Source organism: Rhinolophus hipposideros (genome assembly GCF_964194185.1).
Source record: "Rhinolophus hipposideros genome assembly, chromosome: 1".
Lineage (NCBI taxonomy): Eukaryota > Metazoa > Chordata > Mammalia > Chiroptera > Rhinolophidae > Rhinolophus > Rhinolophus hipposideros.
Window position 1 is genome coordinate 73,004,009 of NC_138047.1, and position 25,936 is coordinate 73,029,944.

The 25,936-nt window shown below is 38.2% G+C and overlaps 1 protein-coding gene across 6 annotated transcripts in view; it reads left to right on the top strand.

Moving 5' to 3' along the window:
• Positions 1-4,695: 4,695 nt before the first annotated feature.
• RAP1GDS1 (Rap1 GTPase-GDP dissociation stimulator 1) overlaps positions 4,696-25,936 on the top strand; it is a 124,985-nt gene continuing 103,744 nt past the window's right edge. For 3 of the 6 annotated variants that reach the window (XM_081078621.1, XM_081078622.1, XM_081078624.1), the window contains exon 1: positions 4,783-4,914. In XM_081078621.1, the coding sequence (XP_080934747.1) occupies positions 4,911-4,914 (4 nt within the window). In that variant the 5' untranslated portion in view covers positions 4,783-4,910. Of the gene's footprint in view, positions 4,915-25,936 lie in introns of all 6 variants that reach the window. The other 3 variants (XM_081078625.1, XM_081078623.1, XM_081078620.1) reach the window with 3 other exon arrangements.

Below are 25,936 nucleotides of genomic sequence, written 5' to 3' on the forward strand. Positions count from 1 at the left end.
TAAAAACAGACTGATTCTACTCTTGTTTTGCATGATACATACCTGTAGCTATCTCTTATACTGTGTTTCCCCAAAAATAAGACCTAGCCAGACCATCAGCTCTAATGTGTCTTTTGGAGAAAAAAGTTAATATAAGACCCGGTCTTATGTAAAAATTAATATAAGATCTGGTCTTATTTTAATATAGTAATCTTATATAAGATCCAGTCTTACATTAATGTTTGCTCCAAAAGACACATTAGAGCTGATGGTCCGGCCAGGTCTTATTTTCGGGGAAACACGGTATCACCTAGCACAGTGCTAGGCTCAAAAGAGATGCTGAATAACTACTCAATTAATTGTAAAGTGTTTTTATCTTATCTAACAATATACATACAATTTACGTATATATTTATTTGCAATATGTGGACATTAGTCAGTTTGACGTAATACAACTGTAAAAGAAATTTAGATTTCATAAGATTTGGAAAATGGTTAATATATTAAGTAAATGAGAAGTGATGGGATAGGGTTACAGTTATGACATTTCAGGGATTAAGACATTTCAATTGTTCATACTGCATTACCCTAATCTCACTGAGGCTTTTTAAAAATAAAGTGTTTAGGCAGAAAACTATTCACTGCCAAATCAGTTTTTATCACTGCAAAGTTCAGTTAACTACTCCAGTGGGATTCCCTTAAATGATATTCAGAGCATCATGGTGAAGGCAATCAATTCTCTATTTTCTTTGAAGAAACTCTTTTTACTTCCTTTAGCTCTGCCCCTACCATTTCCTTTAAATAGTTTAAATCACCTTCTAACCCCTGTGGAGGGAAGTTATGTTATAAACATTGCTAAAATGTAGTGCTTCTGATCCTTTCTAAAAAACATTTTCCTTGATACTCCCCACACTACCAAAAGCTATTGAATAATTACAAACCAATTTTCAACAATAAATTGATACTCAGATAAATCTGTGATACTTTATGAATATGGATTTTTAGGTAGAATTTGAAAATGTCTGCATTGGGCCAGAATGCCCTCCTTTATCTTGTAGCAAGTCTAATCAAATTGTGACCATTGCCTAACATGGAGCATGGGCACTAACAGACTTATTTCTGGAAAACTCTTTTGACATCAGGTGATTATTTCCTAGTATTTATATGATCAACGACTAGAGTTATCATCAAAGAAGTTTTTCTAACATAAGCTTTTTGAGGACAGAGACCATAGTTTTTTATCCCAAGTTCCCATCATAGAGCCTCATACATACTAAGCACTCAATACATCACTGAGGAGGGCATGGGTGCATAAATTAGTACAAAGACTACATTCCACCCAGTGGAGGACTCCTTAAGATAGAAGCAACACAGCAGCTGTCATCATCATCATCACCATCATCCCTATAAACTTTTACTGAATAAGTTTACTTGGTGAAATGCTAGAGTTTACAAAAAGAATATTAACAATAGTCTTGCTCTTTCAGAATAAAAACTCCAAAAGAAAGAATAAAAAGACTTTCATTCATACGACAAATTTTTATTGACCACTTGTTACGTGTTAGCATTCTTCTGGCACTGGCAACATAATGGCAAATAAGGCAGACAAAAATTTCTGTCCTTGGGGAGCTCAAATTAAAATCGGGGTGACAGGCAATAAACAAAATAAACCTTAATGATAAGTGCTAAGGAAAAAATAAAGTATGGAAATGGGCATACGAAGTGGGAGAGAGTACTGAAATTTTAGGTAAAATGGCTAAGGAAGGCCTCATGCAGGTAACTTCTGAACCAAAACATGAAGTAAAAGTATGAGAAAAATGTTATATTCCTAAAATAGAGAGGGGAACTAACGTGTGTGGGGTAAGCATTCTACCAGTCCACTTGTGCATGCAGTAGGCAGTACAGCAGTGCCCCCTTACCGAGGTTTCACTTTCCTAGGCTTCAGTTAACTGTGGGCAACAAGAGTACAACAATATTAAATGGGGAATTCCAGAAATAAACAATTCATAAGTTTTAAATGATGCGCTAGTCTGATTAGTGTGAGGAAATCTGACGCCATCCTGTCCAGGATGTAAATCATCTGTCCAGCATATCCACTCCCCAACAGTTACTCACTTGGCCATCTCAGTTATTGGATTGGTTATCAGGAAGAAAGAGAGAGAGAGAAAGACAGAGAGAGAGACTACATTCATATCACTTTCATTACAGTATACTGTTATAATTGTTCTATTTACTAGTTATTGTTAATCTCTTGCTGTGCCTAATTTATAAACTTTATCATAGGTATGTATGTACAGATGTACAGGAAAAACATAGCATATATTGTGTTCAGTAGCATCTGTGGTTTCAGGCACCCACTAGGAGCTTGGAATGTACTCAGTGTGGATAAGGGGGGACGACTGTATTGGGTCTCACCATGGTTAAACATCGGTGTTGGGACTGACTCATTGTGTGCAATATGCCTGAACAATCCTGTGGTTTAAAGTGGTAAAAGGGCTGAGGGGATGGCTTGTGGCTTCAAGCAAAACAAAAAGGCACTAGCATGGGGTGGGAGGTCACAAAGCTGCATCAACTATTTTTGCTGCTAGTTTCAATTTATATATCCAAATGAAAGACAGAAGATACTCTTAGACATTATTGTAATTAAATTATTGTAACTAATTACAAAAAAAAAAACCAGCAGAAAAAGTGAAACAAGTGAACTAGAGAAACAGGAAAAGATTATTGAAGGTTAAGGAAAGACCAAGGCACAAAAAATGAGCAATACAAATGCGCCAGGGTGGTCTTCCGGAGTGGTCCAAAATGAATGTGGAATATGGTATGGGTGTGTGGGGGGGGACAAGGGAGGGTGGAGGTTGGAGCTTGCATTGGTGTGTGTTATGGATTGAATCGTGTCCCCTGCAAATTCGTATGTTGAGGTCCTAACCTCCAGTATCTCGGAATGTGACCTTTTTGGAAATAGGGTTATTGCAGATATAATTAAACATGAGGTCATACTTGAGTAGTTAGGCCCCAAATCAGACTGGTGGTGTCCTTATGAATGGAAAATTGAACAGACGTGCCAGGAGAAGGCTGGAGTTATGTTACAAATCAAGGACGTTCCAGAAGCTAGGAAGAAATCCTCCCTTGGTGCCTTCAAGAGTGAGCATGGCCCTGCCAACACTTTGATTTCAGACATCTGGCCTCTAGAACTGAGAGAACCTGTTCCTCTTGTTCTAAGCCACCCAGGTTTTGGTATTTTGTTACACCAGCTGGAAACTAATTCAACCTTGTAAGATTACTTTGAGGCAAACAGAAAGATCATCCTAAAATCACAGCAAGGGATGGGGTGTAACACAACAGTGAGGTGCCTCACTGTCTTGTGCGTCCGAAGTTTTATAGCTGTGCCTTCTGCACTTACATGGTATTTTGTTTCACTAAACCTCTTTTTAACGGTTTCATTTTTGTTTTAGAAAAGTCACATAAAATCTGCTCTCTGCTGAACAAATTGCAGGGCTCATTCTGACTTCTGTGCTTGCAGTAACTTCTGTCATACAAACGGAAATTTGATCTGATCTAAGAAGGGCCCACGGATGCAGGGAGGAAAAATGCACCTTTTCTCAACATTGGATTGAAAGAGTAAAATTTGAAAGGGGAAAAGAAACCTCCTTTCAGCTATTCAGCATATCCCTCCCACCAAGTATGCTGCTGACCGCTCCCCTCTCCCTTGCGCCCTGACTGCTCAACTCCAAATACAGAAGGGTCAGGGCAAGACCAGGTGGGGAGAAAGGGAAGATGCCCTGCAGCCTCCTCTCCCAGGGCAAAAACCAAAAACCGGCCCGCACCTGGGGCGCGTGCCCAGCCGGGAGGAGCCCTCAAAAGGGAGCGCCCGGCTCAGGTTCCCCGCGCACCTGGGAGGTGCGGGGAGCCATCCGCGGCCCAGGTGACCGAGCCAGCCAGCCCCGTTCCTAGGGAGCCGGGCGGAGCTGGGTGCAGCCCGACGGCGAGGGCACCCCTTGCTAAACGGCTTCTCAGGCGTCCTCCGGGGGATGAGGAAGGGAAGCCCGCCCTCTTGAGGAAGGAGAACGACATATTCCCGGAGGAAATCCTGGGGCGGTCACTGTCCTCGGCTGTCCGGAACTCTCCGTTTCTAAACGAGCCACAGCCAGGGCAGCCTGGAGCCGTCCCACTGACAAGCCCGCTAACCTGCAACGCCCTCCCCGCGGCCCCCTCCCCGCTCGCTGCGCAGCGGGGCCACCGGCGGCTGGGCACGCGGGCGTCCCCAGGTCCCCAGCCCCTGGCTACGTCGCTCTCCGTCCATCCTGCTTCGTTTCAGGACGTCCGCTTTGTTTCCTCACCGTCCAGCCCTGGCTGAGGCGGCCCAGCGTCTCCTCCTTCGGGCACCTCCCGCCTGGGCAGCCGGGGAGCCCCGTTTGCCGGGAGTGGGGGTGGCGCGGGCCCCGTGGCAAGCCTGGGGCGAGCCGGACCGTGGCGGCTCGGGCGCAGGACCCCCGCGCCTGAGCGTGGCCTGCTCGCGGCCCACCCTCCGCCCCCCAGGGGTCGCCACCAAGGTCCTCCGCGGCGGCGGCGGCAGCCGGTGCGCAAACACGCCCACCCGCACGCCGCGACTCCCTCGCCGCGGGGAGAGCCAGACGGCGCACTGAGCATGCTCGGCGGGGAGGGCGGGGCGCTCGGGCCGCGCGGCGGGGCGGGCGGTCTCCCGGCCGCCCCGCGCCTCCGCCGCCCGCCCGCCCCGCCCCGCCCCGCCCCCCGCCGCTCGTCCCCGCCGCGGCCGCGCCGCCTGCAGCAGCAGCTGCTCCTCCCCGGCGGCCACCCCCCGCGGGTCCTTCCCGGCTGCGGGCGAGAGCGAGGCAGAGGGAGGCCACAGCGCCGCGACGCCTGCACCGGAGACCTGCGCCTCGCCCTGCCGGCCCCTCGCCCGCGGGAGGAACATGGGTAAGTCACCCTTCCTCCCCCGTCATCGCCTGACATTTTCCTCCCGCTCGGCGTGTGGCAGGGTGGGAAGCTTTCTCGGCGCAAAGTTGCCGGATTTCTCCGAGCCCCGGGGGTGCAGCCGCGGCGCTGCCTCCGGGGAGAGTCGGGGCGCGAGGCGCGCGCGCCGGGTCCGCGGGCCGGGAGGGTCCCCGGCGTGGGGTGGGGTCGGGCCGCGCCGCCTCGCCTCCCCTCCTCCATTCCTCCTGCCCGAGCCGGGCCCGGGGCCCCGCGCAGCCTGCCTCGCGGGCTCGCCTCCTCTGCCCGCCCGCCGGTCTCCCCAGGCCGCCGGCTTCCTTTCCCCGGCGGCGGCGGGGCTGCAGGCGCGGGGGCGACCCCGAGAAAGACCGCTTCACCTAACTTCCCTGGCGGGGCGACCTTTTCCCCGCCGTGGGGACGGCGCATCCCGAGGTGGGGAAGTGTGAGCAAGTAGTTGGTGAGGGTGATGTTACCACCTGCACGGAAATTATTTTCGATGAGCCGGAGTGGACAGCCTCACAGGTTGAAAGGGTGACTTGTCAGAGGCCACGAGGAATGTGGGAAGGATGGATAGAGCCCCTCGCGGTTGATACTGTTGGGTGACTACAGGGTGCGGGATTCCTGTGCTCGACCCGTGTACGGGGTTCCCTCGCCTGTCTGCTGTAGCGGACATCTGCGCCGTGTGACATGGTACCCAACTTAGATTAGATTAGTTACTCGTTCCCAGCGTCCCCTGCCTAAATCGACATAATCTGAGTTGGGCTCCTTTGTATTTACGTAGTTCATCTCAAGAGGTTGGTTTTGAATGAGATATTGAAATACAAATATGGTTTGGAAAACGACATGTAATTTCTCCTAACCGTTTTTCATATGTTGTTCGACGATTAAGTTCCGTAATGACAAAAACGTCTGATGGATTCTGTAATGTAATTGAAAGCCAAAGTTTTGTTGTTTTTGATTGTAGCAATTTGGAATCGCATACTTCTGTGTGTTCCCCAGTTTGTTTCACTCCTTCCTGTCGTATAATTTCCTCTTTTTAAAATGTGCTCCGTTGTCATCTGTCACCTCGGACTTTTCCCACCCCTTCTGTGCAAGTTATTTTAAGCTTGAGATGAGTGTGATCCTTTCATCTGTCCCCAGTGTTCAGCATGTCCAGAGTGAGGTCATGGCAACTCAGAATCTTCAAGAAGTTATCTAAATCTAGAAATGGTGTCGTGAGAGCCTACTTGAAAAGCAAATTCTTCAAGGTCTGATTTACACCTTTAACCATATATATATATATGGAAGAAGCCAGCGTTGGAGGAGGAGGTGGTGTGAATGAAAAATGAATCTAGGGCCTTGAATTTCATTTTCAGTTGTTCAGTTTTTTCCCTTTTAATGTACTATTGGTATGCTGAACAAACACTTGGAAAAACAGAGTGGCCCATTTATATGTACCTAGCCTTTCTCTGGGAGTAGAATTTTAAGTAAATATTTAGATTATTGGACACGTTGTGTCTTTTTCTTGAACATAAAAATTTTCTTCTTAATTATATACCACAAGAGGAGTCTGTAAAATACATCTTCTCATGTTTCAAGGTGAGCTTTAAAAAAATCTATTTAGCTAAAATTTTAACTAACATGTAAAATCAGTACCTTTTCAATGGAAAAACTCCCAATTCTTCAATACTAGTGAATAAAAATACTTGAAACAAAATTATTTACTCAAAAATAATTAATCCTGAAAATCTTGAATGTTATTGAATGATTTTTTTTTTTAGAAAAGGCCAAATAGAAATCCATCTCTTATTTGAAGCTTCTCAGATAACTCTTTAATTAAATTCATCTCTCTCTCCTTATAGCATTCTGTTTGTACCTTGGGAAGCTTTTTAGAACTTACATAATCTGCTTTATAATGGAACTGTTTATGTATGTCTGTTGTGCATTTAATAATGAGTTCTAGAAGATGAAAATTATGTCTTACTAATTTTTGTGTCCCCCACAGTGCTTTCCACATACTAGGTATTAAGGAAATTTTTGGTGAATTAACTGTTGAATTTAAAACCCATCTATTATTTTTAACTTGTGAACCTGAAAGTATGGTCTCTGGAAAACATTTGGGTTGCTAGATGTTAATTGGAGGTGTGGAGAAAGTGGGAACAGAGATGTATAATTATACTATAACTGCTCCTCTCTAAAAAAACAACAAAAAAAGGTGGGTTGTCTGAGAAGTATGGGTTTGAGGGCATCCTCCAGGCAAGCCATTTCCTTCTACAAGGTTGTTTTCAATGGTAAGGTGATTTAGTGTGTCATCAGTAGGTACGTGCAATAATGTAAAATTTAAACCTTGGAAAGCCATTTTATATTCTGAGCCAAGGAAGTTATTATAATAATTCATGTACATGTAAGAGGTAGAAGGTATACTGATTAATGCTAGGGGAAAACACTTTTTCATCTGTCTTTTTAAGAAGTAAATAAGGCAACTTTTTAAAAAATTCTCATGGCAGTAATTTTTCTCTATAAGAACTGAAGGAAACTTCCTATATAATTTTATGAACTATGCTATTATTTTATATATGTATTTTATTATAAACTCAACATGTACTTAATATTTATTGAATGTCAATCATGTGCAGTGTATTGTGGAAGGACAAAGGTATATAAGACATTTGATTTCAAGTTGCTTATAATATTAACAGGAAGAGTATGACATACACAGATAACTATAGTAGAAATAAAGTATAAATGATATTAAAAAAATAGCCTTTACATGTATAATAGAGTTAGAGGGTGGAAAAAGATTTTAGAAAAATGATGTTATTTGAACCAAAGTGTGGTTAGACTTCGTAAAGGTACAAATGATTGGAGACTGTTAATCAGGTTGGGGATGGGAGGAAAGAAATGACAAATGAAGACAGAGAGAGATAGGCAGTATTCAAGGGGTTTCCAGATATGATTAAATAGCCATATTTGGCAGGAGCAAAACGTGAGGAAATAGTACGTGGCAGAGATGAAAAAGTATCAATAGATAAAGACCAGATAATGGAGGACCATAAATGCCAAGCTGCAGAAGTGTTTGGACTTGACTTGTCTATTGAAGGACCATTAAACATTTTTATGTACTTAAGTGATGGATCACATGTGTGGTTTAGGAAAATTAATCTGTCAGTTGAGTGCAGGATAAATTAGATGAGAAAATAAAGAATGCTTCAGAAGGTGGTTGTTGCAATTTAGATGAAAATATTTAATGGCCTGAACTGGGCTCTAGCAATAGGAATAGAATATTGCAAATAAAGAACAGGATTCACTTGGCAACTGATTGAATATGGAATTGAAAAAAGAGTCACATATTATTATTGACTTGGCTGTAATGAGAATGCAGAATCTATTAATATATATTTAATCCATTGGAAGAGGGAACATGAAAACTCAATTTGGGATCTGTTGAGTTGGGCTTTTTTGGTCTGCCATTTAGATTTTCTGCTCCTTAATGACAGGAACTTTTCATATTAAGTTTTGGATACATTTCTAACTCTAGTGTCTGACACATAGTAGCTATGCAGTAAAAAAATTGTTGACTGACTGAAACTTGGTACAAAGTATCTAACAGACAGTTATTTATACTCGTACAAAGTATCTAACAGACAGTTATTTATACTCTCAAAAAGAATCCAAACTAGAGATCAGAAAATTATCCACAAATATCCAGAGATGATACTTGAAGTTAGGTAGGAGTATGAGAGTCAACAAAGAAAATTTGTCTAAGGTTAGAATCTTGAGGAATAGTTAAGACCCCATAGTTAGGAAAAAGGAATGAAAGGAGTTGACCCTGAAAAAAAGAAGTAGGTAGGAGTGATTAGAATTGGCCTATAGTTGGTTTCAAGAAAGAGTGAATGGTCAAAAAAGCCTGTTGCTTCAGAACAATCTGATAGGAACTGAGAAAAGGCTTGGATCCAAGTTGATGTGGTTTGGATAGTATGTTACCCAGTATACTTTCCAAAAAGCAGCTTTAAGAGGTGTGGTAGATAGGGGAAGTCAGTTGTAAAGGCTAAGTGATAATGAGTAAGTGGAAACAGAGTTTACTATGTATAGTCACGTTATATTCCTATAGTCATGTTACAGTCCTTTACTATGTATAGTCATGTTATATTCCTTGCTATGTGTAGTCATGTTATATTCCATGCTACTTAAGTAAATTAGCCTGGATTTACTTAAACATTTTTAACATGTTGCACTTTACATGGAGTGATGGAATGACACATTATTTTCTTCCCTGAGAATAATTTGTACAGTCTCACCACAGTGCCTCACATATTTTTGCCATTCCATTTTTTTTTAATGTCTTTGTGACTTAGTGTAGTAACTTTTATTTTGCAGTATCTGTCCTGCAAAGTAAGTTTAGGAATGGTTTTATAATTTTACATGGCATTTTGCATAAAGGATATTTTTTTTTTACTGGTGAATGGTTTTATCCCTTTTTACTTACTATTAGTCCTTGTGAATTTGGGATTTCTCTAGAGTTTGGGATTTTTCTAGAGTTTTGTTTGTGAATACGTATTTAGCAGTATAGATATATTTTTGTTTTTTTAAGTCCAGGAGTGATTTCATGGATGAACAGTAAAAAATAATACTTTTACTTCTCTTTGCAAGTCAAGGTAGAGTGACAAAATATTTTTGTAAGCTCGTAATCACTAAAATTATTTTTTGAAAGGTATACATGCTAGATTGACTATTTCAATATATTTTTTATGATAGCATTATATTTATTTTGTATATGCCCATTTTTTTCATATGGGAGAAAGGCTAAATTCACTAGCCTTGGTAAGGTCCTATTCTGAAGTCTCTAATACTACTATTTGGAAAGTGATATTAACCTTAATTTTTTTTTTTTTTTTTTGAGAAAAATAGTGTTAACTTTCACAGTGGAATGTTGGAGCTTCCAGGTGCCTTTGGGGAAACATTTTGGTTGCTTTCTCCAGAGATTCCAGACCACCTGAATTTGAACTTGGCAATTCTGGAGTTATAGGTGGCACCACAGTAGTCATAAGAATTACCTAAATTTTTAATACCCACTCATGGACCGTCAGGAAGACTGGAGAAGGAAATTTCACTCCTTTGGGAAGGGAACCCCATGTTACTGTGTTTTCCCGAAAATAAGACCTAACCGGAAAATTAGCCCTCGCATGATTTTTCAGGATGACATCTCCTGAACATAAGCCCTAATGTGTCTTTTGGAGCAAAAATTAATATAAGTATTGGTCTTATTTTCAGGGAAACGTGGTCATTTTAGATAACCAAGTGAATGGATAACAATAAGAAAAAATTTAATTTAAAATACTTTCCTAGACATTTGTCTTGGCAAATAGCCCTTCTTGTGGAGAGAAAAACAATAATAAATTAAGATAAAAAGTCTATTTTGGTTCTAAAATTCTATGATTCTTTGAAACTAAACTTTTGAAATATACCCAGTATCATTGATGTCTGAAATATGTTTTAAGCATCCTATATAACTAGTTTTTCTTTAGTTTTTAAAGCACAATATGTACTTGAGGTAGCAATTTCAGGGTTTGAACCAACTGGTTAGTTTTGTCTAACTAGGTGGCCTGGAATACCATGACCTGTGCTGGCCGAGATACTGATGCTGGATTCAAATTGCAGAGTAATCTGGTTTCCTCATTGCCTTCTGTTTATACAATGTTTGTTACAAGAAGCATCCCTGGAGTTAAAACTGAGAATCAGGATAGTGGTAAATGGAAGTAGTTAAATTGAACTGCTAGCCACGATTGGCTGTACTTGTAAACTCCAGTCTTTCTGACGTTTTGTTCACAAAATGAATTTTTTCCGTATGTGCTCAGTATCTGGCCTTCTCTCTAAAGACTGTTTTTGCTCAATTTTGTCCATGTTTATGGCTTCAGCTATTATTTATATACTGTTGGTGCCTAAATATGTGTAGATATCTGGGCCCCATCTTTGTATCTAGTTGTTCACTAGACATCTCTACATGCAGAGTTAATTCAAACTCATTGAGTTCAAAACTGAATTCATTGTATGATTTTTGATAATTATCACCAGATGTAATGGTTAATGTTTAACCAAAAGCACTTCTCCAAAAAACTCAGATTTGTGCTCGTTGATTTCTTGTGAATGCATAGTTGGGAAGAGATGAGATGCAGCACACCGTTATGTAGAATATCTACCATATAGACATAATAACCTCATGAGCACAGATAATAGTAAAATGTAATAAGTAAGTAGTGAGGTGTTCTGAGTATCAATACCTCTGTTTTAATATAGCTTACTTAGTTTAAGTTTATACAATTTCATTTTCAGTGATGGCTATTTTAATAACTCCCAACAATGTTTCTGAAAATTTAATAATCATATCTCATGTGCTGGTACAAGGGAGCGCTCCAACACACCATTGGATTAATAATTACCACTTATTAAGAATGATTGATACCAGTTTATATTTAGCTTTACTTCCTTTTTCATATTTTTTAAATTTAATTTTAATCCCATCATCAGTTGTATAAAGTGGGTAACACTATCACGATTTTACTGACTCACAGGATTAAATAATTTATCCAAGGGGATGGAACTCAATCTCTAAAATCCTGTTTAAGAGCAGTGGTTTTCAAACTTCAGCTTGCGTAAGAGTCATCTAGAAAGCTTAGTTTTTAAAAATTACTGGGCCCACCCTCAGAAGTTCTGATTCAGTGGGTGTGGGGTGGGTCGATAATTTGCCTTGTCAAGACTTTCCCACATGCTGCTGCACTTTGAATAGCATCACCTTAGAGGAGAAGTATGCAAACTTTTTACATAAAGGCACAGATGATAAGCATTTTAGGCTTTCTGCAGTCCAACAGGCAAAATCAAAGATACTCCATAGATAAAAGAAAATATGTATGATGAGAGAAAACAACTGTTTACAAAATTTTTATTGATGAATTTCAAAATACAACATTAATTGAGCACAAATTATGGTACTACAGGTCTACTGAAAAGACTAATTTTTGTTTGAGATAGCATTTTACTTAATTGAGATTCAAAGTTAGCCTATCATCAGAATTGACTGCAGATTTTTATTTGTTAATGCAAATCCGTAATGTGACTTTTATGGACTTTGTTGTTGAAGTATGCTTTCATACAGCTAAGAATTGCTATTAATCCATAGGCATATGATTTTAATGAGCATATTCATTGTATGGAAGGCATTTACAGAATTCTTTTAGATGCTTCTCTTAATATTTGTCCTTTAGCATACTATTACATTGCAGGTTAACCACTTCCAATTGAAAGTTAGGTGGAGGTTCCTCAATTGCATAGCTAAATGCATTTTGATATGTGGAAGTTTCCTTTGCACTTGAAATGAGATCTGAAAAACACTGCTGGAACTGTAGTTGAGCTTGCAAAATATATCTGTTGCCAATTTGTATATGCATGGATATTTTGCTTCTTGTTTTAACTTTAGATAGCACAGAAGTATATAAAGCAGATTGATTATTTCTTGTGATACAAAAAATGTTGTCAAAATGATAACATAGTATGAGTTTCCACACAAACACGGTTTTGCCTTGATTTTCAGGTCAAATTCCAGGAAACATCAAATCTGCCACAAAATCTCATTTCCAAAGCCATTCATTATTTGATAATGGGGGTTGAAGGCTTTTTTTGTTCAGAAATTTCATTCTCACCATTGAGCTAAAAAAAAAAATCACAGTGAAACTCTACAACTGCTAAGCCATTAAACTACTGTGTGATAAGGCAAGTCAGGATATTCAGCTTTTATTATCAAAGTGTACAGAACTGACCATGGTTATATCTGTGATAGTGAACGGAATTGATACTACTGGTTTCGTAATACATGATAGTTTAAAATATTTTCCCCATAAAAATACTTGCTTATGAATAATGTAATGAAGAACCATAAGCTTTAAACACCTTACATTTTCACGAACTTTGTCAGTTTATTCAATAAGCCTTTTTCTATCCTTCACATATTCACAATCAGTTGTAACACATCTTAGCAGATTCCACTTCAAGTTGTACTGAATTGATGTTTTCTCAATTTTGAAAATATTCTTGCTATGCAGACACTTTATAGAGGCTAATTCTTCAGTCACTTCATGCTCAGCATTGACTTCTTGAAAAAATAACAACACTAAGCAGTATCAGTCATATTTGTCAACTCATCAAGCACTAAAATTCATTTACCTTGTATTTTAGTTGAAAATTGATAGTCCCCCCCAGTGTCCTCACCACTTCAAGTAGCTATTCTCATTGAAAGGCTATTCTTAAACAAGTCCCTCCCTTTCTTCCCCCAGGAAATATTTCTTTGGTTGCTGTAGTTAAAATACACTATAATTAAATCATCATGAGTAAGCACCTTTCCTTGTTTGGCTAACAGATGAGCCACACAGAAACTTAACTTTGCAGCTTCATTTTCATTTTTTATTTTTGTGAAGAAATTTTGCTGTGAGCAATACTTTGTTTATATTTTCTAATTTATCTGATGATAACTTTTCTATGAATTGTGAATATGTGAATGCTTAGTCTGGTAATATAGGTGTATGTTGTATTTTTATAGCATAACTATAATGTCATTGCATAAAATAGTGGTTTTCCATCTAATTCAATAGCAAATAATCCATGTACCACTTTAAATGCGTAACGTTAGAAGTACACTTTTCTTGTTTTGACATGATAGTGAAAATGAAATGTTGTGGTATGACAACACTAGGCAGTCATAACTTTGTCACTGCAATTTGTAGTGCATCAAGCAGCCATGTACAGTTATGAGAATGCCACATAGGGTTTCTGTCTCCGCTACTTAATTGTCATCATAATGTGGACACAGGTATAGACAATAAAGGACTGAATTTGTTCCAGTAAAACTTTATTTATAGACACAGAAATTTGAATTCTATGTAATTTGCACATCATGGAATATTCTCCTTTTGATTTTATTCAATCATTTACAAATGTAAAACCATTTTCACCTGTGGGCTGTCCAAAAAACAGGTACCAATTCCTGCTGTAGAGTAATGCTACACTCCCTCACCTTTCCCCAAGACACTATTTCTCTGAATTTCCTGGCTCCATGAATAGTATCACCATCCATACAGTCAACCATTCCTAAAATCCAAAGTCATTCTACTTCTAATATCCATTGGGTTCCTGAAATTCTAACAATTCTACCCCTTGAATCAATCCTCTTCTCTTTTCTCCACTATAAACATGTCATTCAGGACTTTGTCACCTCTTCTTGAGACCATTTTTCTACTATGTAACAGATATTCTTTCTCCCAGCATTCATCCTCTTCACTAGTTTTCACATGCTGCTAGAGTACTCTTTCTAAAATGTGGATCTGATCATTTCTTCCTTAGATATTTTTTCAATGGCTTTCTAATGTGCATAGCAGGGTTTCCAATCCCAAATGAAACTATATGATTAAAGAGGGTTAAATGGTAGTCTTTTGAATAGAGATATGCTTTTTTGCATGTTAAATCTAAAGGAATATTTTTTTTATTTTCAAAAAGATACATACTCTCATTTTCCTTGAAAAACAAATGTGTCTTTCATTTTCTCACCTTTGATAAAAGACAAAGCTTAAAAAATACTTCTCTACTATACTAAAAACACGATGAATGACAGCTAACAAGGGACCTCAAGGTAGGGATACAACAGGAAATGGTGGGACTATGGCAAACTAGAAAGCATGTGCCCAGTCTAAAGAGGAATTCTCTGTTCAACTCCAGTCAGTTTTGCCATGTGGAGTGTGAGTCCAAGGAAGTCAGAGTTTCAGAAATCAGAAATTAGATTTATATCTGATTACTTCAAATTATCGGGTTTTGGAATTTTGAGATCCAGGGTCTCAAACAATGACAGCATGGCTCTGTTTCTGTCTAGATTAAGGAGCTGAAGGTCAGTGAGGTTAAGAGACATGCCCAAATTTACACATTTAGTTAGGGGTAGTGTGTCAGATCTAGAATCTTGATTTTCTACCTCATATGCTAGGGTTCTTTTCATCATACCAGGCCATCCCCAATGAAAGAGCAAGCAAGCAAGCGTGCATGCACACGTACACACATACACATGTGAACAGCTAATGCCAAGGATTTATTCAAGTAAATAGGTTAGTGGAAAACTCTTCTATTACCAGAGTCTAGGACCTCATCTCCTCACTCCTGTTCTATTGAGACCATTTCTTAGTTGGCCTCTCTGATGCTAGACTCTGCTCACCAGTCTTCTTAGCATACTATGACCAGACTAATCCTTTTTAAAATGATGCAGCACTGATTACTTCGCTCTCCTATTCAAGAATCTAGTATTGCTTCAACTTGCTATCATATGAAGTCTAAACTCTGCTTAGCTTTCAAGATCCATAGAAATCTGCTACCTCCCTGTATTTCTCACTGCCCTGTAGTACGTCTCCCCTTGATAATCTCACTGTCCCCTATATATTCTTCATCAGTGATAGTACCCGTACTCCTTTGTTCATGTTATTCCTCCTTCCAAAATAACTTCGTTTCTCCTCTTCATCATTCTCTAGGAACACTACTTCTGACCTCTCATACTGACATCTTATTTCTCAGGATACTTCTCACTTCTTGGACTCCCATAACACATCCAGTAATATAATTTTAGTCACTCAGTGTTTCATATTTCTTGTTGGATTTCAGTAAATACTTGTTTGTTCCTGTCATAGAGTCACTACAGATTTAAGTCAGTCTTCTACTCCTAATTTAACAACATTATTCTGAACCAGGAATTCACAAAGGGCACACTGAGGATGGCTTGTCTCTGCTCCACCAGGTCTGGAGGATCGATGCTGAGTTTCCATGTCTAGGCGTGTCTCTGGGAGTGATTCAGTGGCCGGGCCTGGCATCATCTGAATCATCTGATGGTTCATTCACTCACACGTTTGGTGCATGGCCTGGAAGGATCTGAAGGCTAGGACTGCCCACCTGAGACCCGAGGCCCAAAAAGTAGAATTCAAATAAAATGGAAGGAGGGGGAAGATGGGGAGACCCCATTTCATAGGGAATTAATATAACTGATAATACGGAAGCCTTCAAGCTCAGTTACCTGTTAAGACTTACTGGCCACCAAACCAGTATCTATTGTATTTTTCCTTTCTTATTTTTTTTTGGGGGGCCCTCAAGCATTAAATACACTTTTAAGGGAAAATGATGGCATAGCATTTTAGAAAGTCATCAAGGTGAAGTAGGGCTGCTGGATTGTTTGTATAAAATTGTATTTTCTTATATATTACAAAGCACTTTCCTTTTTTTCTTTTTTTTAAATTAAAGTTTATTGGGGTGACAATTGTTAGTAAAGTAACAGATTTCAGGAGTACTATTCTGTAAAAGCATTTTCTAACATACAAGAATTATATAAAATTATTTAAAAGAATTATATAAATCCTATAATTTAAATTATTTAAAACACAAAATTATTTTTAAAATTAAAAAGAATCATATAAAATTTAACAAATAATTTCAAATAACTGGTAAGTTCCCCAATTTATGGGTGGAGGTTTTGTTTTTCATAGTCAGAAAATACAAACAAATCAGGAATCATTATACTTTAACAAAAGAATTGCGTTCAAAACTGAGAAACTCCCACCATCTAAGATTGTTTTGAAAAGAAATTTGTCAAGGTTTATTAAAAACTGTTCTCTTTAACTCTTCTGAAAAATATTCCCCTTGAAGATTACTCAGGTAAATCCAATATAAAAGATGAGACTGATCATTACAAAAAAAACAAAACTTACGTTGATATATTAATGCTCCACAGAAATACAGATGTTGGTTTATCTTTAAAACTGTAAGATATTTGGCCTCAAAAATGAAATTATTTAGAGCAAAAACAGACAATTTATATGAGCTGATTAACTTCCTTTTAGTTGCAAGAATGCATTTTGGGAGACGGTGATGCTAAGCTCCAAGAAACAATAACTGTCCACTGGGTCACGTTTCTGGCTTTCATGTGGTTTGTACAAAGCACCATCCGTCAAATCAAACATAAGACTACCATATTAGGCGTCACAGAAAGTGAAAAAATAAGTAGTTCAAGTACTCACATTTTTTGCTTTTGAAAAGCTTAACCTCTAACTGGTAGACAAAGAAATAATGTAAAATAAAAGAAATGAATAATAGAAACAGATAAGGCCATAATTCTCGAAAGAGAAAATACAGACCTTTAAGAATTTAAATGACAGGATATATTATATTTATTTTTTCAGTACCTAGTGTAGCTTCTCTGAAGTATACAAGTGCTTATTATATATAGTGATCTGGAAAATTTCCTTAGAATTCACTTACTTAATCAATTAAACACTTACTGAACCTAGGGTATGGACCTAGCGTCGTACTACCCTCGAGATACTATTGCAGAGACTGCTCCCTGGTACATTTCACTGTGATTTTCTTTTTTTTTTTTTTTTTTGTAACATATTCAGATCTATGGACCGTTGTTAAGCTAGTACAACTAACATGGTTGGTTTATAAATTCATTCTTGAAGAGCTTATATCTATATAAAGCAAGATACAGGCAGTCTTTGCTTTGCACAGTTCTGATATGCATGAGATTGGCCTGAGTTTTATTTAAGACAGTACTGTGCAGACTGCCTGTTCAGTGGAAACAGCCTGGACTTTGAAGACACAAATGTCTGGATTTATCCTAACTTTGGAACTTATCTTTCTGGGTAAGTTATTCAACTTCTGAATTCAACTTTCTCATCTATTAAAATACAGGTAATAATAGCACTTGTTTTACAAGGTAGGTATAAATATTACATAAAATAATATCCATATAAATTTTAGTTTCTATTTCCAAGGCTAAAAGGACAATCATTTTGGGGAAACTTTATCCTGTATTCAGGGTTTAAAACCAATCGAAGGATATAGTGCTATTTGTTATATTATTTTAAACAAATCATGTAGTGAGTGTGAAGTTATAGCAGATTATATTGTCCAAAGACGGCCACAGCAAGATCTCCTGCCCCACATATTCTTCTAGGACTTGCTACTTCCCATTGAGAGTTGGGGAGTCTCTTCCTGTTGAATCTGAGCACACTTATGACTTACTGGTAACCAATAGAATGCCACAGAAGTGATGCTGTGTGATTTCTTAGACTCAGTCTTAAAAGGCAATGCTGCTTCCACCCTGTTTGTTGGAACACTGGTCTGATTAGAGCGTTGGGAAGCCTGAGACCTGCAGCTGCCATGCTGTGAGGAAAGCAAGCCACGTGGAGAGGCCTCGGGTCTCAGGTGGGCAGTCCTAGCCTTCAGGTCCTTCCAGGCCATTCACCAAACGTGTGAGTGAATGAACCATCAGATGATTCAGATGATGCCAGGCCCGGCCACTGAATCACTCCCAGACACACCCCTAGACATGGAAACTCAGCATCGATCCTCCAGACCTGGTGGAGCAGAGACAAACCATCCTAAGTGTGCCCTTTGTGAATTCCTGGTTCAGAGAATGTGAGCACAATAAAATGGCTTTTGTTTTGTGTCAGTAAGTCTGGGGTGGTTTGTTATACAACAATAATAATTGGAACAGTTATAAAACCTGATACATTGTCTCACTAAGAAACAGATTACTATTAAAACTCATCAAAGTGGGAACTAACTGCGGAATAAATGTTTACAGAATTTTTCTTTCATTTCAAATGAAGATAGCCTAACCGAGAATTTTGTAGCATTCTCCTATGGTTTCTTTAGTTGTTCTTCACGTGACATGAATTCCCTTGAAGAAATATTCATTGACTGTCTTAGCTGCCAGAAAAGAAATAAGCACGTTTAAACAAGGCTAAGGCTGTAGGTTTCACTATAGCTGTGTGGTAAACTTTACATGTTTGACTAATAAAAAATGGCAATCAGTATCATAATAACAATAATAATATAAGAATAAGTATGATTATAAGAAGGACAGTTACCATTAAAACTAACGTATTTTTAAAAACACAGTAGCCCAATAAAACCTGCTAGTCAGAAAGGAATACCTGTACTAGTCTCTCCAGTAGCTGTTATTCTTGATATAAATTTTAATATGAGTCTTATAATAACCTCATATAAGTATATTTGGCAAAATTATTTTGAATATCTCTCCTGTCACTTTTTGGAAGACAGTGGGTTTTCTAAGTTTATTACCACTGAATGATATAATACTTTGTCATACAATTACCATGGGATTTCAGTTGCATAGTGGTTATTATGATTTTCTAAAATAATACAATAATTCTAATAATAATGGATACTTTTTATCAAGGTTATTACCGTGAGAAAATTAGTACTGTAGTAACATTTGGATTGCTTATGTTTTAGTGTGTCTATGTATGTGTGTGTGTAAATATAATCAATCACATATAGTCACACAATGCTTTATGAAGAAAACACAAGAAAATATTAACATTTATTACTTCTGGGAATGAACTAGGATATGTAAAGGTAATTCCCACTGAAATAAAATTAAATCTGAAAGATGTTTTCCATACTTTGAGAATTGCATTGTGTTCATCTTTGTATCTGTAGTGCCTAGTATAGTGTTTGGTGCTCAGTAGGCATTCAGTTTGTATTGTTGGATGAATAGGAGTTTGAGATTATCTTCTTAACCTATTATTCACCTTATACATAGCATTCATGATCTGAGAGTTTGTGATATTGTTCAGTAAAAGAGCTAATATTTTTAGTATTTTCTCACGGAACTCCTCATTTTTCTAAGAAGGCTGTTTATGTATCTGTATCAGTCTGAGTCCAATCAGAAGACCAGCCACGTTTGTATGTGTACATAGATATTGTGACAGGCAGCACGAAGTCCATAGATCATAGAGCAGAGTTTATTACTCATAGTACATTTTAATCTGGTTACCCTGCACTGTAGCAGGGTTGCACCACAGGAGAGAAATCTTAAAATTATGACACTGAGAGCTAATAAAAGGTTGCTGGCACAACTGCCTTCCCAAGATACACAGGCACACACACCCATTATCTTTACTCTGGAATTAAACGTATCCTCCCTGGGGAGGAGGGAAAGGCATATCTAGGTCTGTTACCCTAGATGTAAGCTAAAAGCAAATCTCTAGAAAGAAGAGGGGATTTTTTAGCATCTTAGAAATGTCTCAAGGGAGCGAGACTTACATTTATCATAGTTTTTCAATTTTCTTTGCTCAGAAGGCCCCAACTATGCAGGAATACCAAGAAATCTAGGTAAAATTGTTTCCCAACACACAATAATTTAAATAGGGGACGTTTGATGTAAAAAATTATTAAGCAATAGTAGGAGAGTAACTTTAATGGTAAACAACAAACTCTAAAGGGTACTATTGTCCTGAGGGAGTGTATCCAAGGAAGGAGAAACTTCCTGGGAAAGGTGGGTTCTCATGAAAAGATACAGTTTCAGCCCTCTGGAAGGCATAGAAGTTCCCTGGTTGCCTGGGCCAGAGCTGATCCACAATCACAGACCTGCAGGAACAACTCTTTGGAGAGCAACAAGCTGTGGTGGATGGGTGGGCACACAGACAGGTGTGCATGCAGAGGAATGTGGGGCACCACTGCAGGCACTGCCAGGGCTGGGAGCTGGCGAGGCCCACTTCTGCAGGAACTCAGCACACTTCTGTGTACAGTTTGCAGTATAGTGGCTCTGGGTGGCCAGCTCCACAGGACCTCCTGCACACGCACTTCCAGGGCGGAGGAGATGGTGTGGGAAGCACTGACCTGAGCTGGGGTGCAGACTGAAGTTGCCTGGGGCTCTTGGACACATTGCTGCCGTGTGAGTTGAGAGCTGGAGAAAATATGTGGTGAAAGCTATGACTTGGAGACACTTGGCATTGGAGACAATCATGCAGGCAGAGCAGGAAGGAGAGCATCTTCCTTTTTCAGTGCTACCCATTGTTCTCCACACAGCTTCTGTCATAGCACCTGGCAGAGAACAAGTATGTAAAGGGCCCAGATTCATTTTTATAGATCAGGCAAGAAGAGTGAATTTGGAGTTGAGAGACAAATAAGTTAATAACTGAGTTACTGTTTCTTCATCCTATTGCTTGAATTTTATTTCTTTTAAACTCAGGGTGCCATCATAGCTTTAAGTAAGGATCTTATTATGCTTTCTGTTTCATTTATTTAATCTTTATCTAAATTCTCTTTTGTTTTATCTTCACCCTAAAGCCTCTTTTTGCTCTCTGTAGCAGTATCCTGGAAAAATATTTCCTTTGTGGGTTCATAAATGATAGTTCAGGCAATATGTTTATTAGGGTTTAAAACTTCTTAATGTATTCCTTAATATTTGCCTAGGTTGGTTGTTGCCACGCAGCAGCCTACCCATCTGTCCCCTCGTGCCTGCCCTTAAAGAAAGGAGAGTCTGTGAGACAGACCCTTTCAGGGACTTTGCTTCACCTTTGTGCTTACACCTTATGTCTCCCTGTTTGGCCCCAAAGGATGGCTGGTTAGTCAATGACGGGTAAGACTCCCCAAGGAAGGAGCAACCTAAGCCAGGCACAGTCACTTGGGGGCCATCTGGAGAACTCATGGGATTGATAGAGGTGGGCACAGACCCCCTCATTCCCCCGGGTAAGGAGAGCTTCTGCCTCTGTGGCTGCATTCCTTCCCACATTCTGTTTGGGAAGAGATTCAATAATGTGATAACATCAGCGCTCCATCTATTCCTACGCATAAAGGTTTTGTCCCTTGGGGAAGTACATACATCCAGAGACTTACAATTCCGCTGCCTCCAGGCAAGGGTGATTGGCTTGAATCAGTTTCCTATTATGATGTATGGGATTCACAGATCTTGAGATTAACAAAGTTTATGTACTCATTTGTTAATAAAAGCTATGCATTGGCCCAATTCGGGGCTCAGTGCTTTGAGGCTGGAGTCTCTTGGCCTCACTTGCCCTCTATTCTTGGCTACTGTATATCTTAACCCTGCGCCGCCCCCCTGCTTCCCACAACTTTTGTTGTGCAGGACGTGACAGTTGATTTGCAGGCACATGTTAGGTATAGTGAGCTGGAGCAGGGCAAATACATTTCAAATAGTTATTTTTATCTTTATAGAGTTTCTCTTCTGTTAAGACTCAATTAGCTTACCTGTACAGAAGTGAAGTTTGAAAGGATATAGTTTCCACTTTCCAGTGTCTTCTGGAACTCTTGTTTATAGAGATCATTCCAACAATTCTTCCATACACAAGCTGTTTATGTGCAGATTACACATTTTCACCAACATTGTTCTGGCATAATTGTTGGGTTTCTTTAAAATTCTTTGACAAATGACATCAAACTGTGTTGTTTTATCTAAATTAATTTTCTAAGTTGGCCTTATATATGCTGGGTGTTGACCCCTATTTGATATTAGTATCTTAAATCTTTCCATTAGAGGATTGTTGAGAAAAAAAATCACCTCAATTTTTTTCCTGGTCAATTTTGGGACAAAGAATTAATTCAGCCTGGATCTCAGTTTGAATCGCTGTCTAATAAAAAGGCCGATGTATTAACTTATTAGCAATCTGTGTTATTCAATGCTAAAGCTATATTTGACAACTATAAAACAGTGAAATAATTCTTGGACTCTTAGTGAAAAGGGCTTTAGGCATTGTGTGAAATAAAATTACAAACTATCTTGCTCTTACCCATTATGGTTTAATACTGTAATTGTGAAGATCATCTGTCAGACTCTTGACCCTCTAATGAAACACGACAAGCAAGACTACAGTATTGCTGGTTCAAACTAAAGTAGACGTTAGCTCCACTTAAGAATGAATGAAAAAAAAATGACCAGTCCAAAAGTTTTTATCCAAATTCTGAAATAATGAAAGAGAAAGCTTACAGTAAAGCACAGTCATTGTTTTTCGTATAGCTTATCTTAATAAAAACATTTCTTAATCATGGCAGTTTGCACCATAATTTGTAATAAAAGATACAAATGCAAATAACTCAGAAAGTAAAGTAGGTTTCCAGGATTTATTAAATTTTCTCTATGGAGAACAGTATGAGTATCTAGAAGAATTTCCTTTCCTACAAGAATTTCCCACCTAACAGTAGAAATAAACTGAAAGATTTTTATGAATCTGGGACAACTATAAAACTAGCAAAATGAAAAACACAAAAAAATAAAAGATTTAGAAGATTATAAAGTTAAATTTTGGAATTCAATCCCTTGACGTATAGTTCAAACTATTTGACATACAGAAGGGGCTGTTTAAATTCAGCTAAGCCTTTATATTTTTATGAACTCTTAAGTTAGTTTTTTTTTTTCAAGTGAAGGGGTAAGTAATGTGAGATGCAATTATAATCATCTTATGGAGTGAAAGAGGTGTACCTAGTTAATAGATGTACGCGTCTAATTAACTGGCAAATTATCATAGAGGTTTTAGTGTCAATGCCACCTGGAGACTCATATTGGGAGGGAAGCCCATGTATATGTATGAATAGGTATGACTACATGTTAAAGTACTTAATGAATTAAGATGGAGCATAAAATTTACGAAACTTATTTTGGAGTTCTTTCATGAAATAAAACAGTTTATATGTGTTTATTTTATTTCTTTAAAAATTACAAATATTTCTAATTCTCTAAGTATTGCCTGAATTGCCCTTGAAAATAAATATTGGAACACATACACTTTGAACAGCTACATTTCTGTTCAGGTATCTCTTTTCCAAGTCAAGTGTGTATGTGTTCACTAAACATTTAGTATTTAGGTAGATTCCTGTTAGACTATGCTTCTTTGGAACTGAATGTTGGAAACTAATTTAAAGAAAATGGCCCATTTACATTAGCTTCATGTTCCCTTTAATTTTCAAGCTCTTTATTCTGTGACTAAATAGTAATTATGAAGATAATAGTAAATGATTCAATTTTAAATCTTTTTCTAAGTTCTCAGTTTTTTATTTTATTTGGCAGGGGTTGGGGAGATGTTGTCTACTTGATATTTTGACCCCAGGGATTTGTAGTAGCAGCAGTAGTGATTGAGAGAGTCATGAACTTTTGTACTTAAACCTTTTTTAGCTTGCCAAGAAATAGCCCCTGTTTCTTCTGGTTTTGAGTGTGTGTGTGTGTGTGCGCGTGCATGCGTGTGTGTGTGTCTGTGTGTGCACGTGTGCGTGTGTAAATGTGTGTGTGTGAGTGTGAATATGTGTGTGTGTGTGTGTGTGTGTGTAGTATATCTCTTCACCTTCAGAGTCATAGAGGATGCAACAACATTAAGAGCAAGAAGAGAAAGTTTTCTATATTGTATTTTAACCTAAGACAATTAACTTAATTGGCTATGAATTAATAGAGTTTGAAACTATTTTCTCATTTCACCTTGTCTTGGAAATGGGTAACGTGATCTGTATTTGCTTATCATATAATTGTATGTGTAGAAAACTCAGGAGACTTGAAAAAAATCACTTCTTAATAATCTCATTAATAAGAGAATGACTAAATAATAATTATATGAAATAGCTCTTTTCTACGCTAGGCATAAACACCTACACATGGTAATGGGAAAAATTATTCAGTTCTCACTAATGACAAAACTCTTAAAATTTGTTGAAATAAATTTAACAGTAAACCACAAGATCTATGTAAAATAGGAAATTTTACTCAGAGACCTAAAACAAGATCAGAACAAAGTTAAATACATACAGTTAGTGAAAAAGAACACTTCATAGTGCAAAAATTCAAATTGTTCCAAAATTAAAATATTAACATAATTCCAATTATAAACCCAGAAGTGTTTTTATTCATTTGTTCATTCATTCACTTTGAAGTGATTGGATGAAATGATATTAAAGATCTCATGGAAGAAAGAAATCTGAGAGAGTAGCTAAAAAGGTTGAAAAAGAGCATACGTAGTAGCAGAACCAGCCTTATCAGAAACCAGGATATTAGATAGAGCCAGTGTAATTATATCAATATGGTGTTAGTATAAGAATATACAACGCTCATTGGAAACAGAAGTGACTTCAGAAATGCATTTCGGTATATAAGAGACAAAGGTGGTATCATAGTTTAATTCTGCGGGAAAAAGGCAGAGTATTAGAAACTACTCCTGACACAAGAAAATAAAAGTAAACCCTAACCGTAGGCCACATATAATTTTAGTGAATCAAAGACTTAAATAAAAACTAAATGAATCATAATATTATAAGAAAACTGAGGCATTTGCTGAATGCTCAAGAGAGTCTTAAACATGGATGGAAATCCAGATGCTATAAAGAAAATTAGGACAAAATACATAAACAAAATCAGTAGATTACTGATAAATTTGGGGAAACAAAGTTACATGGATGACAGACAAACAGCTAATGCCTCTATTATACAATGTTTGAACACTAGGCAAAGGATGTGAATAAACACTTGACAGGAAAGCAAGTCCAAATGGCCAATAAACATGAAGAAATGCTGATATTTATAGTGTTAAAATAATTACATATTACTCTAAACTTATCAGACTATTAGGAAATAGAGAGTGACCTGTATTTTTCAGTCAGGTTACTGGGAAAAGAATACTCTTAACTCGTAGCTGGAGGAAAAGTGAAATCTTTTATCTTTTTTGGAAAGCTTTAGGCAACATCTGTTAAAATTAAAATACCAGTAGTCCCATTCCTGGGAGCCTATCTCATAAAACTAAAAGAGCTGTTTACATGCACAAAGCTGTTTATTGCACTATTGTTATCAACGGCCAAAATGAAATTACAGCGAAAGAAAGTGAAAATATACATGTACGGGAATGGTTGAATAAATTGTAGTATATCTACACAATGGAATATGTCTCAGTTATTTAAAGGCATGAGTTAAAGCTATCCAGGTTGACTTGGAGTAATTTACAAGCGTTATTAAGAAAATCAAGATGCAAAAATGTGTATTTTATGATCCCATTTTAGTTAAAAAAAGCTTCCAAAACTTGATGCATGTATCTACAGATGGTGATTTGAGTATGTAAAAAAAACATGAAAGGTTAAGCAACTTAGGTCACTGACATATGAATGGAGAGATTGATATGAGGGAAAACCAAGCAAAAAAGGAGAAGATAGTGGTACATTT